The sequence below is a fragment of the Schistocerca americana genome, chromosome 7 (assembly GCF_021461395.2).
Source record: "Schistocerca americana isolate TAMUIC-IGC-003095 chromosome 7, iqSchAmer2.1, whole genome shotgun sequence".
Classification (NCBI taxonomy): domain Eukaryota; kingdom Metazoa; phylum Arthropoda; class Insecta; order Orthoptera; family Acrididae; genus Schistocerca; species Schistocerca americana.
In genome coordinates, this window is record NC_060125.1 from 52,837,772 (window position 1) to 52,854,858 (window position 17,087).

Consider the following 17,087-nt stretch of genomic DNA (forward strand, 5'->3'; position numbering starts at 1 on the left):
TATCATATCTCCCATCTACGTCCTCTTCCATTTCCATAATATTGCCCTCCAGTTCATCGTCCTTGTATAGATCCTCTATGTACTCCTTCCACCTTTCTGCTTTCCCTTCTTTGCTTATAACTGGTTTTCCATCTGAGCTCTTTATTTTCATACAAGTGGTTCTCTTTTCTACAAAAGTCTCCTTAATTTTCCTTTAGGCAGAATCTAACTTATCCCTAGTGATATATGCCTCTACATCCTTACATTTGTACTCTAGCCATCCCTGCTTAGCTATTTTGCACTTCCTATCAATCTCATTTTGAGACGTTTGTATTCCTTTTTGCTGGCTTCATTTACTGCAATTTTATATTTTCTCCTTTCATCAGTCAAATTCAATACATCTTTTGCAACCTATGGATATCTACTAGCCCTCGTCTTTTTATCTACTTGATCCTCTGCTGCCTTCACTCTCTACAACCTATGGTTCTTTTAGTTTCTCCAGTACTCATCTCCTAAAAGTCCTACCTTTTTGCAGTTTCTTCAGTTTCAGTCTGGAGTTCATAATCAATAAATTGTGGTCCACATCTGCCCCTGGAAATGTCTTACAATTTAAAACCTAGTTCCTAAATATTTGTCTTTCCATTATATAATCTATCTGAAACCTTCCAGTGTCTCCAGGCCTCTTCCACACATACAGCCTTTTCGTAGTTATTGCTTCAAAATTCCCTTAATAACGACATATTTTCAAAAAGCCTTCCATCCCCTATTTCACCTCATTGGGAGTGGAACTACTGAAATCCCTTCTTAAACGATGCCTACAGTAGAAGATCCACACTCTCTCCAAACATCATTTTTCTATTCTGATGGAATCAGTCTGACACTATTTCACCCACTTAGTGTTTCAATTTGCTAAAACAGTGAAACACATTTTCTTTCATCTTTAACCGTGAAGCCAAACACCAGTTATAAAAGATTTAGTTTTAAATATTCTTTCGTACGTATGTTTTATTTTTAATAGAGAAGCCAAATACAAATTTTCATAAATTTAGCTTCAAACATGATTGCACAATGAAATATTTCCATTAAAACTTCCATCTTCCATTTCATCCCCATAGTGATTGAATTTCCAAAAACAATGACACACAATTTTTTTGTTTTTAACTGAGAAGTCAAATTTAAAATTTCATAGATTTAGCTTTTAAAATGTTTTCATGATAAAACAGCGTCATAAAAAGTCTCATCCCCTATTTCACCCCCTTAAGAGCTCTGTTTCCAGAAACACTGAAACGTATAGTTTTTTATTTGTAACCGAGAAGTCAAATACCAATGTTCATAGGTACAGCTTTAAAAATGCTTTAGTAGTCCTTTCATAATGATATACTTTCAAAACAAGGTTTCGATGCAGCTTTAAAAATACTTTAGTTGTTCTTTCATAATGATATACTTTCAAAACAAGGTTTCACCCAATATTTCCCTCCCAACGGACTAAGTTTCCAAAAATGCTGAAACACGTATCTCTTTATTTCGACTGAGAAAGAAATACCGGTTTTCGTAGGAATAGCTTGAAAATTGCTTTAATAGCGACATTTTTCAAAACAACCCTTAACGCCCTATTTCACCCCTTAGTGTTGGAATTTCGAAAACACCCTTCTACAAACTTCAAGTTTCTATCCTTTACCGGTTTGGGCTGTACGATGAGTAGTCAGTCAGATAGGACATTGCAAGTCTAGCGTCAGTGATTATACATACGAGTGATAATCTCATTTCAGCTTTGGCTGCAAGATGAAAGCATATGTACGTATCACATAACTTCTGGACAGGTTTTTGATGAATGTCTACCTACTGCATAATTTTGATTATACAGCTATGCAAAATTCATTCCTGGTACGCCTACATTGTGTGTCTCTGGCTATTCCGTTCAAACTTTGTGGTCAGATCGCGTTTCCAGTTTGTTTTGTGAGTCATAAATATTCTAATAGTAGAGCATAGCTTCAGAGCTATGGACTTTAATTAACTGCTCATGATAGTACAGTTGCTTGTTTTTATTACACAACAGACCGTTTACAGAGTTCTAGCTTTGAAGTTATTTTCAAATGTTTACAAACTCAAAGGCCAACAGAGCGGAAGAGCTTTGTCCATAGTATACGTACTACATACTTTAAAGCAAGTCTCGCTTCGCCTCTATGAAGAAACTATTTCGAACATTGAGACTGGGGATAGAAATAATACAATCATTACCAAGACATTTCATGTGTAGGCTAGTTAATAAATCAATAGCTAAAAGAATGTCACCACAAATTTATCAATGTCAAAATAAAAGAAGTTACAACTAACATAGATGTTGATGTAATGAGCTCATACTTCGACTTTGAGTGTCCTCAGCAGATAACAGTTACCTGCATTGCACTTACCTTTAACACAAGAAAATCTGCCTTACGTTCGTTCATACCACTGTAATCCCATTCCTCGTTCGAGGGATCATCCTAAAAATATTAGCTACTTAACCTGCTTTAGAAATTTCTCATATTACTTTTTTACATTGTACTTCTTTAGGTATGATGGTTTTTCACTACAGCAGTAGGGATATTTACAAAGGAGGAATCTTTAAGTCTTTCAATAATTACAAATAAAAGTGCACGAGGTGTTCGAAAATTTATCTTAATCATTCTGAGATAATGATATGTCGTAACTCTAATGCAAGTTCCATGTCAAGATATCCTAAAATATAAAACGTTGTGTTTTGCGTTAATGTTGGCCCTCCTGTGCAGATCCAATAAGTCATCTTTATGTGAATCGTAAAATTGGACAAAGTTTTTGCTAACAGTAAAATTTTACCAGTTTCTCGCTGGCGTGAAGGGCTGCGCTTTCTACTTTTGTCAGTTTTATGTCTTAGGTAACTATAAAAAGAATAATATTATTAAAATAACATATTTCTCTATTGTTAGTGGAGTAGAAATAGATATTTAAAGTCACGAGGCATTACAGTTTTGTTATTTCGGAACAAATACCACAATTCAATAATAATTACAAAATATGATACTTTATTTGACTTTTTAAGTTTTACAGTGTCAGTTAACATTCCATAGCAAGTGTCATAAAACTGATGTGCCAGTAAACAATATACATAAATCTACGTGCTTGTATGTGTAAGACTATGATTTTCGTCATAAAAAAGACCTGAAAATCATTTAACAAAGTGTGGTGCAGATAGTCTCCATTTAAGGGCTTTCGAGTATGCATATTCCGATGTAACACCTGATATAAAGCATTCAGAGTTTCTCATGGATTAAATACTTCTTGTTAAAAATATCATATGGGTTAAGTGGGTAATGAGAATATTTATATGTTATCGGTTTCGCAAACTGATTTGGTAAAAGATTTTTAAAATATGCGCTGATATTTTACAGGACAACACAGTTTATACAAACACTTCCGTAAGGAAGACAATTGTCATACCACTAACATCATCCTTCATTTGCTTCACTTGAATAACATTTCGCCGCCTAATTTCATGATGTATCGTAGCCTTGTTTCATCATTCCGTGTTGTCTCCGATTCGGAGCAGGAAATTTAATTACAGTCAGCTTACGAGCTGAGAACAGCAATAGTATCATAGTTCTAAGAAAAAGGCTTTAGTTTTAGAAGCTGCATTATCAAGAAATTGGTCAATGTTACTAAAACCATGAGACAGAAGATTATTATAGTTGAAATAAAAGACATTCAAAAACAAAAATGGGTGGAAATAATTTCAACTACGTTCAGAGAGTACGTTTAGAGAGGTCCACAATTTTTAGCCGGCTGAAAACATATGAAACAAGAAATACTTTGAAGAGACCTGGTTTTAGCTATCAGTTTCCGTAGAACTGTTCATTTTGTACGTCGCTTAAATGGTAGCGTCAGTCAGCCGTCCTAAGCTCAATGCTGAAAATTTTGGTCAAAAAAATTGCTTTATACTAAATTCAATAATGTATTGTGGTTTCCAATGGTGTGAAATGTCAGGCAAATCCGCTGCAGTCAAGTGTACTGTCTGGAACAGTACTTCGTTATTGCACAAGATAAGTACGTTGTTAAACAAGTTGGTGATCAAAACAGATAGAATGAATGTGACTGATAAAAGCACTGGAAGATTGCAGGCGTCTGATAGGCTATTCTGCACCGCAGAGTGGCGTAGAGTAGAAAGAGAAAATGAAATTAATTTCCTTAGCACCGTTTGGCGATAGTCTACGGGAGAAACGTAACTAAAGAAGAAAACTAGAGACAGTCCTTCTGGACTATGAGCGCATAACGTATTTATCCCAGTACGCGTTGTATCTTGTGATAGAAATATTTTGCTGTCTAGATACGTGCCTTCCACTTTCCGAAATAGTAGAAGTAGCCCGTTGACCAGGTTTTACGATTGACATTATAGGCATGGGGCTGTAGTACTCAACGTAACCGACACATGTGAGGAACAGATTTACTGAATAATTTACACGAATTATTCCTCTTGTTTTGCCATCGAAGGTTGCAGTAGGAGTACGTAAAAGTAATATATTTCTTTAATTTCTCAACGTACAAACTGAACGCACTAAAATGTAGAAAAGATACATCTGCATTGTACATGCACAGCATGTATGTGTTTCCAGTTTGTTTATCTTACACATACTTCGGAACGGCTACTTATTTTTTTGCGAAAACTTTTATAAACGATCATAGGACTGAGGAAGACTGGATGGTACTAGCAAGATGATGTGTAGGTGCTATAAAAGAAATTTCTGTGATAAAAAACTGGGTTACAAGATAACACCCGTCTGCAGATCTTGAAGGTAATGTGTTAAGACTACTGTATGGCATTTCGCTTCATCTTGTGACTGACATTCAGGGAGCTAATGGCTAAAAATATACCTTGTCTCCTATCGACTCCTTCTCATGGTGAGATATGAAGCTTCTGGTGTTCAAGGTTGTCACAAGCACTCTAGAAAATCCCATTGGCTCAACTGTAGCATTTGCAAGGAATAAGACTGAAACTGTATCTAACACCAGTATGTTTGGTACTAACACAAAAGTGCCAATTGGTTACTGCATGCGTAGAAAGGAGTTTCAAAGTCATGTATTAAAACATCGTAGAGTACGTAATAAGGAGATCAAAGGATAGTCTCAGAAAATTCTCAGCATTCATTAGGTCCGCAGCTACGAGTCAATGTATAAACAGACAGTGACTTTATAACTAAAACAAGGTGAACACCTAGGCAGTGTTGAAGTTACCCTGTTTCCAAACTTATGTCAAGGATATGATGGTAAATCTCGTATTTGGACATCTGTGAATTTCTCTTGTGATTTAAGACATAAGTATAGCACAGAGTTTGGTTAGTCGTAACATCAATATGTGTATGAGTGAGATGACGTCGTCTGAGGAAAGGTGACAATAATGCTCTCGGGTGATCACATGGAATTTCTGACTCGGCGAGAGACTCACTGTGTGTGACATCAACCACCTCCATATTTTTTTGAGATCAACGTTACCGCGCAACAGCTTTTACTACTACTCAGTGACAAAGACGCAAGTAGTCCATGCTTCGCTCAGGGGAGCGACTGTTCGTCCTCGTGACCTGCGGCGGACGAGGAAGTTCATTGCAGCGCCATTCAACGGGAAGTCACAACTCTAACAAGGCAGCAACGTCTAATCACTGGGAGAGAGGTACAGCCGTAGCAGTATCGTCGGTTCTGCCGTAAACTGAAGCCCAGCCACTTCGGCCGAGTCCTTAGTCACTGCCGACGGCGGGTGTGCTCCGAAGTGACGCGACAGCACGGCGGCTGTGGTCCCACTGTTAAAGCATCGTCTGGACGCTGCCGGCGTGGCCTGCGAGATGAGAGACGCACTGGTTTCCCAGGCAGGGATGTTGCTGTAGGCAGGGACGGCGAGGACTAGCCCCATACGAGTGGGGCCCCGCCCACGCGGCGACAGCACCGCTACCGTCTCCGCCGCCACGGAGCAGCCTGACAGAGCAGCGGGCGCGGGGGCGGCGTTAGAGCGCCGTCTTGAAGCTGCCGGCGCGCGACGCTCGGCGCAGGAGGCGCACCGAGAGGCGGCTGGCGCTGGCGGCGGGGGCGGCACCTGCCGCGGGGGCGGCGGCGGCGGCAGCGGCGGCGGCGGCCGGGCCCTCCTCCAGCGCCACCAGCGTCGTCTCCTCAGCCGTGGGCGGCCGCACGCGCCGCATGCTGCCCATCAGGCTGCGCTGCGTGAACGTCGAGCCGTCCCTAAGGGCACACACACCACGAGGCCGGCGTTAGCGTACCTCACGTACCGGAGTGTGTCGGTGTGATGGATGGATGGAGAGGGTCGTATGGGCGCACGACGGCAAGGTCTTCAGCGCCCGCTCAGTAACAGATTGAGACAGGTGTCAAGAAAAGACTCAGAACAGTAAGATGAAACAGAACGTAAAACACAGGTAACAAGCTAGGAAAAATATGGGCCTAAGCACACCGAAGCGTGGGACGAAGAGTGCCGCCAGCAGTAAAACATGGACAACACAGGAAGAAAGTGGTAGATGGAGCTAAAACAATATAGCAGATGGAAGTGGCTGGCTGACCGCAAGGAAACAGGGAGGAGCCAGCCACTGTGCAATACACTAAAACCTCAAGCCTACAAGTTTAGGCCAGAGTCCAGACACATCACAAACCTTTAAGACCCTACATACACACGTCTCATCATTAGCTAATACACAGGGGAGATTACCATCAACTTTTGCTTCTGCCCTTGCATCACGGTATGAAATGCGGTCTGTTAAAATATGACGGACATGCGCACGAAACGGAGGGTCCTCCCGCCGTAATAGAAAGCTATGTGTGAGAGGACAGTGGCCAATCTGAAGACGCGTGAGGGTCACTTCCTCCCGCCTGAGCAACCGGCAGGAGGAACGCCACGGCCGAGATGTTGACTTCACCAACCGCAGTTTATTGGCCGTCACAGCCAGCCATTCTTCCACCCACAACTCCATGCACTTCTTGTGGAGTGCAGAAATGACAGACTGCAAGGGAATAGGACACTGGACCACATCCTGCTCTCTGCAGGCCTCCTTGGCAGCCCGATCGTCCTGTTCATTGCCCCATATTCATACATGACCAGGCACCCAGCAGAAGGACACCTCCTTACCCCCCCGTTGGAGCAAGTACAGTTGGTCATATATCAGCTGGACCATCTCCTCAGTTGGGTACAGATTCCGAAATGATTGTAAGGCACTAAGAGAATCGGAGCAGGGGAGAAATCGATTTGCCCCGAACACGATTCATCCGCTCCAGTGCCCTCAGGATCGCGTGGAGCTCCGCTGTGAAAACGGTATATTCATCAGGGAGGCGAATCCGGGTAACATATTAGGTAACGCTACAGAACAGCCAAGGAAATTCTCCTGTTTGTAGCCATCAGTGTAAACGACGGTAAAATCGTGATTCCCATCTAAATTGTTAAAAAACTGAGATTGGAATGTAAAATCTGGTGTACTATCTTTCTTAATATTAGTCAAATCTGTAATAATTCTGGGTCTCCGGAGGAGCCAAGGTGGAAATTTGCTCCAACCGCGACGGAAAACATGAAGACCAGCCATATCCATCGCAGAGAGGCAATCCTGTGCGCGAATCCCATAGGGCCGCGTCGCTCATTGCCGGTTATGAAATAGCCGTGACAGAGGAGGCTAAGCAATGGTATGGTATGCAGGTGTGTATGGTGCGGACAAAGTTTTATACGCCTGGCGCGCAGTAAGCAGCCGCCGCCGCATATGAGGTGGCGGTTCACCAGCCTCTGGACAGAGGCTTGGTATGGGGCTAGTTCTGAATGCCCCAGTGGCCAACCGAAGCCCTTCATGGTGCACAACGTCCAACTTCTTTAAGTAAGAAAGCCTCGCAGACCCATACACCGTGCACCCATAATCGAGCCGAGATCGCACAAACGCCCTGTAAAACCGGAGCAGACAAGTCCTGTCGGCTCCCCATGTACTGTGGCTAAGACATTTTAAAATACTTAAAGCCTTAAGGGACCGTCGTTTCAGGTCTTTAAGATGGGGTAACCACGGAAGCTCCGAGTCAAAAATGAGCCCCAGAAATCTCCCCGCGTCTTTAAAAGTAAGGACAGTGTCCCTCATCCTCAACCCAGGAAAGGTTAAAATCGAACGAGAACGCTGAAAAAGAACACATACGGACTTCTCGGTGGAAAACTTAAAACCACTCTAAGAAAACCCAATCTACACAGCACATTACGCCCAACACGGGAAACTGACACTGAAAACGGACTGATATACGTGGTATTTATATATACTCTAAGACAAAAGAAAGCGATGCAGCACGAAGGTATTATGCGAGTGGGACGGAAATCGGTAGATATGATGTACATACACAGACAAACAAATAATTACAATTTCGTAACATAATGGACGATTTATTTATGAAAAATGAGCTTCATAATTTGAGCAAGTCAATAGCGCGTTGGTCCACCTCTCACCCTTATGCAACAGTTATTCGGCTTGGCGATGATTGACAGAGTTGTTGGGTGTCCTCCTGAGGGACACCGCCCGAAACTTTGTCCATTTGGCCTGTTACATCGTGAAAACTCCGGGCTGGTTGGAGGGGCCTGCCCATAAAGCTCCAAACGTTCTCAATTGGGGGTAGATCTGGCGACCTTTCTGGGAAACGTTTGGTTTAGCAATCACGAAGACAAGCAGTTGAAACTCTCATCATGCCTATTACCTTTGTGAAATGTAAGCCCAGGCTGGTCTGCTATGAAGAGAGCAAAATGGGCCGTAAAATATCGTCAACGTAATGCCGTGATGTAAGGGTGCCGCGAATGGCAACCAAAAGGGTAGTGCTGTGAATAGAAATGACACCCCAGACCATTGTCTGGCAGCATACAGGACAACAGCCAGTCAGGTATCCCATCACTGTTCGGGGCGTCTCAAGACACATCATCATACGTCATTGGGGTTTAGTTCCAACTGGGAATCATGACAGAAAACAATTCTACTCCAATCAATGAAATTCCAAACCGAAGGCGTGTCTGGAGTCACCCCAGACAGCGGTGGGATAACAATCTGACCGTCGTCCATCATACGTTCCAGCCATCAGAAGTGGTGGTTTGCGGTGCTATTTCTCGTATTACGCCTTTGGTTCCGCCTTGTTACCCTTTGCTAGAGTCGTCCTGCACTTACATTTCAGAAAGACAATGCCCGCCCCCATACTGCAAGAGTTTCTACTGCTTGTCTTTGTGGCTGCCAAACTCTTCCTTGGCCAGAAAGGTCCTTAGATCCCTCACCAATTGACAAAGTTTCGAGCATTATGGGCGGAGCCCCCCCCCCCCCCCCCCCCGCCAATTAACTCGGTATTTTGAAGATCTAAGCTGCCAACTGGACTGATACCGTCAGGAGCACATCCAAGAACTCTATCAAACAATGTCAAGCTGAATAACTCCTTGCATAAGCGCCAGAGGTGGACTAACGGTTTATTGACTTGATAACCTTTTTAAGCTTTTTCTCTTGAATAAAACATCGAATATTTCTGAAATGGTAATAACTTTTCGTAGATGTACTTCACATCCATCGATTTCGCTCCCATTCGGATAACTCCTGCGTGACGCGTCGTAATTTTTGTCGTAGACTATATGGATGTGTAGAACCCTGTTACGATGGAAGAGAGACCAAAAGGCCCTAATAATATTAATTTAAGTAAATAAATAAATAAAAAATATACAATCTCATATTGGAATGATTCAACAGTAGCTGGACTATGGAACTAAGCTGGAGATGATGCTTAAGCAAGTTGACAGAGAAACAACAAAAATTTTAGGTCGGCGAAACATTACCAACTGATTGGACTTCTGCTCGCACGTACAAGGACATATGAGATACTGTCGACGGATCTCTCTGGTACCAGTCAAATATTTCCTCTAAGGCCTTGTGAAACAGGCATAAATCCCAAAGGGGAACATAACTAGGAGAATAGCGGGGAAGATTCAAAACAAATACTAAACCTGAACTTAGTGCTAGACCAAAAGAATACTGGTGATAAGAAGTATGTCGTAGCATCTGTTGGTTTCAGAAAGAAGTATGGAGCGACTGACATAAGTACTCTCATGAACATCTTGCAGGTACTATGACTGGACCAGAAGCCTACTGTAAACAACAGCAGAACAAGACTCAAGTTGAGAGGACGACTTTCAAGAAGTTTTGAAATCAAGATTGAGTGACTGTCTCTCCCGTCTCTTCTTTAACTGTGCTCTGGAAAAGGTAATGAGAGAGTTTCGAGAGGAGTTAGACAGGCTTCTAAGTAGTATCTCCGTGTGACACAGTCGAAGATGTCTCAATGTTGATTGCCCGATATTAGCCGACGATCTGTCACACATACGTAACTCAACATAAATTTCAGTGTATCACCTCAGTGCTCTCAGGGAGCAAGAAGCAAAGGTAGGGTTACAAGTGTCGCCTGAATAAAATGCGACACAAGAGGAAGACAGTGATGATTCTGCTGGCACACTGCATCAGGAGCGGGAACAAATCAAGAAAACCAACAGGTTTACATTCCTGGGAGAATATCCGATATACAGTCTTTCCGAAAGACTAGAATTATTAATCCGAATTAACAAGGGGCAAATGACATAGCAACTGATCAGCAGTGCGTATAACGAAACGCGTCTCTCCTGTAAGTAAAACATAAGACAGTACCAGATGATCACCCGCCCCGAAGCCTCGTACAATCCCGAGTGTCTAGTACTCAACAGGAATAGTCTCACGCACAAATCTGAAACAGAGGAGAGAAACATAATGAGGAAGATAGGGGACCAGTGAAGGTAAGTAACGAAATTAAAAGGTGGCGAAACCAAGGCCTCCACGAGTGCTGCACAATAATACGGACTTCGCTAAGAACAGACATCATGCCTTGTGTGGACGTCCCAGCAGGTTGTCCAGTCATATCCTCCAATACTGGCGAAGGACGGAAAAAAGGTCATCAAAACTGAGAGAAGTTATAAAAGATCTGCAGCAAATGCGGTGTGCAAAAAGAGACTTAAAAGATCTGACATACTTCGGGAGATGCTTAAGCAAATGACATCCAGAACAAAGGACCAAGAGGAAGGAACAGTGTAGGCATAGCATACGCAACTACTGGGCGAACGACCAAAGAACAATTTCGTATACAATATTAGAATGTCGTGGTCCTTAGGGGAACTATATGAAACAAGGAGAAAAAGGAACTATCTCAAGGGCATTTCACAACGCCGTAATCGCTTTCGGACAGTCAGTGGTCATCTTCAGACTGTCAGTGGATAAAAATACGAGACGTGGAAGCGTTATAAAACCAGAAAATTACGCTAAATAACTGTCTAGCAAAAGAAAATGAAATCAAAGCCATATACAGGAAGCAGCGACGTAAATTATCCATTCCGCTGTCGACAATACTAAATGCAACAATAGGTAGAGGTCGAAGTTTCTTAGGGGAGGGAAATCAGGTGTATCTCTTTAAACACATGTAACACACGCGAAGACAAAAGGACTTCGGCAGATTATACACTAGTATTCAACAGGGTAATCGGCATGACATTTGCATAGTTTCAGAAATATAATTTTTTAAGACAGCTTTTCAACTTCAGCATTCTTTAAAAAAGAGTAGGAAGGGTAGTAGGATGAGAGGAGTGGATGAGAGTCATGTAATTACGTGAAACAAGGAAATTGTGTGTTTTTTCAGATATGTAGATACTTTTGTTGTTTGGCCTCATCGTAGTGAGAATTTAAACCGGTTTTTGGAACATCTGAATTCAATCCACCCGAATATTCAGTTCACTATGGAGGTAGAAAAGAATGGATGTTTTCCCTTCCTTGATGTGTTGGTCAGAAGGAAGACTGATGGTACGTTGGGACATTCTGTTTATAGGAAGCCTACCCACACTGACTTGTATCTGCGAGCTGATAGTTGTCACCATCCAGCTCAGCGTGAAGGAGTACTTCGCACCTTGGTTCACAGGGCCCACGTTGTCTCAGACCCTGAGAGTTTGACAGCTGAGCTATCACATCTCGAAGTCACCTTTCGTCAGAATGGTTATAGTGAGAGGCAGATCAAACGAGCGTTGCGCCATCAGCCTTCTGTGCAACGGGTGAGTGACGATAGCAACGAAGTGGCAGCTACGTCTACGGCCTTTTTGCCTTACGCAGGAAGCATTTCCAACAGGACTGGCCGTATTTTGCGGAAATATGATGTGTTTTTCGACCACCTTCTAAGATTAAGGCGCAGTTGGCGTTCGTAAAAGATGATCTTGGTTTGCGTAAGACTGGGGTCTACCGTATTCTTTCAGTTGTGGCATGTCATATATTGGTCAGACAATCAGGACTTTGGAAGACCGGTGTATTGAACATAAGCGTCACACACGCTTACCACAGCCGAGCAAATCCGCTATTGCAGAACATTGCCTTGACATCGGTCATCCTACGGATTACAACCTTGTGTGACGTCATAAGCGCGTGACTGCGTGTGAGATCGCTCTCTAAGTTTTCATCTATTTTTAGTTATCAGATATATATTTTAACTGTTTTTGTGATAATATTTACTATATAAGTGACTTATTAGTGGTTTCTTCATTCACCTCTGCATTTCGTGTGTTGTGGCCTGATATTTGTGAGTGTTTCGTATCGAGCAACTTAACCTCTTACCCGTGTTTACATTCCGCGCTGACCAGTTGCAGCTGTAGCGGCGCATCGAAAGCTAAGTACTAATTAATTGTTTGTGTATAGTAGTTTATTTAGGAACTTTAGTAGTCTTCAACCGGTGTTCTTGGTGTTTTCCGGTGAAATAACTTCAGAAGAAATTTTTGCGAACTGCTTTCAGTTTCGTTACTGTCATTAGACGTTTGATTTTCTTTCTGTGTTAGTATTTTGTTATATTCTCATTTGTTGTTGATTAATACTTTCAATAATAGTAGTTACTTCCCTTGTAGAGCAAGTTTTTGATAATTGTAGTCAGTTTTTAACATCTTCTTATTGTAGTAGCGGAACTTAGATAAAGTTGTTTTTTTGTTTCAATAATTGTAAAATTTTACCATGAGTGAGAAGTGTGGGCTTTGCCGTAGGTTCGTGAGTAGTGGATTGCGGTGTGAGACTTGTTCGAAGTATTTTCACTGGGGGGAATGCAGTGGGGAAGCCAGTGGGCATTCTGGTGAGATCCTCTCCTGGAACTGCAGGTTATGTAGCAAGAGTAAGTTGATAGAGGAGCAGGAGCGTAAGATCTGTGCCCTTCAGGTGCAGTTGAAAAACGCACAGGAGGAGCTAGATAGGATGAGGAGGGAGAAGGGGGTTGGGGAATGGGAGCTGGCTGTTGGCAAGAGATCTGCTAGGAGAAGGAGATTTTCAGATAGTTTTACTATTGGTGTTTGTAATAGATATGACCAACTGTCAGAGTCTAGTGGAGAGGAATCTCTAGTAGCTGTAGATGTAGGAAGTATGCAGCAGACCTCAGCAGTTACGGTGGCAAGGACAGTTGCAAAGTCTACGAGAAAGAAGAAGGTTCTGCTGTTAGGTAGTTCTCATGGTAGAGGTGTAGGCCAGCAGTTGCAGGAAGTTTTGGGGAGTGAGTACCAGGTCACCAGCATTGTGAAGCCTAATGCAGGATTGGCTCAGGTGACTTTTAACATAGGGGGGTTATGTAGGGATTTTACTAAAGAGGATCAGGTAGTGATTGTGGGTGGGGCTGGTAATAGTATTGATAGGGATGGGAAGTATGACATAGACGGTGACCTGGAAAAGATAGCCACTCAGACTGGCAACACGAATGTGCATTTCGTGGAACTGTTTCAGCGTCACGATCGGCCTCATCTTAATATAGCCGTCAGGCGTAATAACATGAGACTTGGGGGTGCGCTGATGACAGAAGGCATGAGTCACATTTCAGTGGTGTCGGTGGAGTCTATCAGTAGGAAGGGTTTCACTAGACATGGCCTGCACCTCAACAGGTATGGGAAGGGGAGGTTGGCAAAACTTATAGGTGACAGCATAGGTGGGGGTGGTGGGATCACTCATGGGAAAATTCCGGTAGTTGTGGGTGTTAGAGCTGTACCTTTTTTAGATTGAAGTCAGCTGATAGGTATTCCTGCTTAAGGGAAGTCTCTCTAACAAAGAAACCACTTTCTACAAAGCTTGGGTATCCGATTAATGAGGGAATTAGTATATTTCATCAAAATATACAAGGTATTCGAGATAAAGTTAGTGAACTGCTTATAGATGTTGACTCTGAAATTATTGGTATATCTGAACACTTCTTAAATAAGGAGATAATTCAGAGGCTTCCTTTACCAGGATACAGGTTGGCTGGCAGCTTTTCTAGGAGCTCTTTGCGGTGTGGGGGAGTAGCCATGTATGTGAAAAACGGTATCCCATTTGAGTCAATTGATGTTTCAAAGTACTGCACTGAAAAGGTGTTTGAATGTTGTGCAGGTGTGGTTAAATTTAGTGGAGCTAAACTTCTTACTGTTGTTATTTATAGATCCCCAGACTCCGATTTCACAACATTTTTGCTAAAGCTAGAGGAGGTTCTTGGTTCACTTTATAGGAAATACAAAAAGTTAGTTATATGTGGTGACTTCAATATTAATTGTATAAGTGATTGTGCAAGGAAAAGGATGCTGGTAGACCTCCTTAATTCATATAATCTTATGCAAACCGTATTCTTTCCAACGAGAGTGCAAGGGAACAGTAGAACAACCATAGACAATATTTTTGTTCATTCGTCATTATTAGAAGGGCATTCTGTTAGCAAAAAGGTGAATGGCCTTTCAGATCATGTTGCACAAATTTTAAGTCTAAAAGATTTTTGTGCTTCAACACATGTTAAATATAGTTACCAACTTTTTAGGAAAGCTGATCCAGTTGCTGTACAGACTTTTGTAAACCTTATCAAGGAACAAGATTGGCAAGATGTTTATAGTGCTGATACAGTAGACGATAAATATAATGCTTTCCTCAAGACTTTTCTCGTGCTCTTTGAAAGTTGCTTTCCGTTAGAACGTTTAAAACAGGGTACTAGCACAAACAGGCAGCCTGGGTGGCTGACTAAAGGGATAAGAATATCTTGTAGAACAAAGTGGCAATTATATCAAAACGTTAGAAACAGTCAAAATCTAAATGCAGCAGCCCATTACAAACAGTATTGTAAGGTGCTTAAAAAAGTTATTAGGAAGGCAAAAAGTATGTGGTATGCAGATAGAATAGCTAAGTCTCAGGATAAAATTAAAACCATATGGTCAGTCGTAAAGGAAGTGGCTGGTCTGCAGAGACAGGTCGAGGATATAGAATCAGTGCGTAGTGGGGATGTCCGTGTTGCTGATAAGTCGCATATATGTACAGTACTTAATAATCACTTTCTGAATATAGCAGGTGAACTAAATAGAAACCTAGTCCCAACAGGGAATCATATAGCGCTCTTAGAAAAAAGTGTTCCGAGACTGTTACCTGAAATGCTCCTCCATGATACTGACAAGAGGGAGATTGAGTTAATAATTAAATCACTAAAGACCAAGAACTCTCATGGATATGACGGGGTATCTAGCAGAATACTGAAGTATTGTTCCACGTATATTAGCTCAGTACTTAGCCATATCTGTAACTTTTCCTTTAGCAGTGGTCGGTTTCCTGACCGATTAAAGTACTCGGTAGTGAAGCCACTTTATAAAAAGGGAGACAGGGATAATGTTGACAATTATAGACCTATTTCTATGCCATCGGTGTTTGCTAAAGTTATCGAGAGGCTTGTATATACAAGGTTACTGCAGCATTTAAATTCACATAATTTGCTGTCAAATGTACAGTTTGGTTTTAGAAATGGCTTAACAACTGAAAATGCTATATTCTCTTTTCTCTGTGAGGTTTTGGACGGATTAAATAAAAGGTTGAGAACGTTAGGTGTTTTCTTTGATTTAACGAAGGCTTTTGACTGTGTTGACCACAAAATATTACTGCAGAAGTTGGAACATTATGGAGTAAGGGGAGTAGCTTACAATTGGTTCGCCTCCTACTTTAAGAACAGAAAGCAGAAGGTAATCCTCCGCAATATTGAGAGTGGTAATGATGTTCAGTCCCAATGGGGCACTGTTAAATGGGGCGTTCCCCAAGGGTCGGTGCTGGGGCCACTGCTGTTCCTTATTTATGTAAATGATATGCCTTCTAGTATTACAGGTGATTCAAAATATTTCTGTTTGCTGATGACACCACCTTGGTAGTGAAGGATCTTGTGTGTAATATTGAAACATTATCAAATAATGTAGTTCATGAAGTAAGTTCGTGGCTTGTGGAAAATAATTTGATGCTAAATCACAGTAAGACTCAGTTTTTACAGTTTCTAACCCACAATTCAACAAGAACTGACATTTTAATCAGACAGAATGGGCATGTTATAAGCGAGACGGAACAGTTCAAGTTCCTAGGCGTACGGATAGATAGTAAGCTGTTGTGGAAAGCCCATGTTCAGGATCTTGTTCAGAAACTAAATGCCGCTTTATTTACCATTAGAACAGTATCTGAAATAAGTGACATTTCAACACGAAAAGTAGTATACTTCGCATATTTTCATACGCTTATGTCATATGGTATTATTTTTTGGGGTAATTGTTCTGATTCAAAAAGGGTATTTTTGGCTCAAAAACGGGCTGTTCGAGCTATGTATGGTGTAAGTTCGAAAACCTCTTGTCGACCCCTATTCAATAGTCTGGGAATTTTGACATTGCCCTCACAGTATGTATTTTCTTTAATGTCGTTTGTTGTTAGCAATATTAGCTTATTCCCAAGAGTTAGCAGCTTTCACTCAGTTAATACTAGGCAGAAATCAAATCTGCATGTGGAATGCACTTCCTTGACTCTTGTGCAGAAAGGAGTGCAGTATTCTGCTGCATCCATTTTCAATAAGCTACCACAAGAACTCAAAAATCTTAGCAGTAGCCCAAACACTTTTAAGTCTAAACTGAAGAGTTTCCTCATGGCTCACTCCTTCTATTCTGTCGAGGAGCTCCTGGAAGAGATAAAAAATTAAGCAAATTCCAGTGTTACATTCTTGATTTTCTTTATTTAAACTAACGACTTGTTTCATTTTATCTGTTTCTACAATCGTGTTATAAT

General features: G+C 41.7%; 1 protein-coding gene across 1 annotated transcript in view; it reads right to left on the reverse strand.

The window, feature by feature from the left end:
• Positions 1-5,984: 5,984 nt before the first annotated feature.
• Positions 5,985-17,087, reverse strand: part of LOC124622693 (gonadotropin-releasing hormone receptor-like) — a 625,533-nt gene continuing 614,430 nt past the window's right edge. Inside the window, exon 6 of the mRNA XM_047148483.1 lies at positions 5,985-6,216. Coding sequence (XP_047004439.1) covers positions 5,985-6,216 — 232 coding nt within the window. The remainder of the gene's footprint in view (positions 6,217-17,087) is intronic.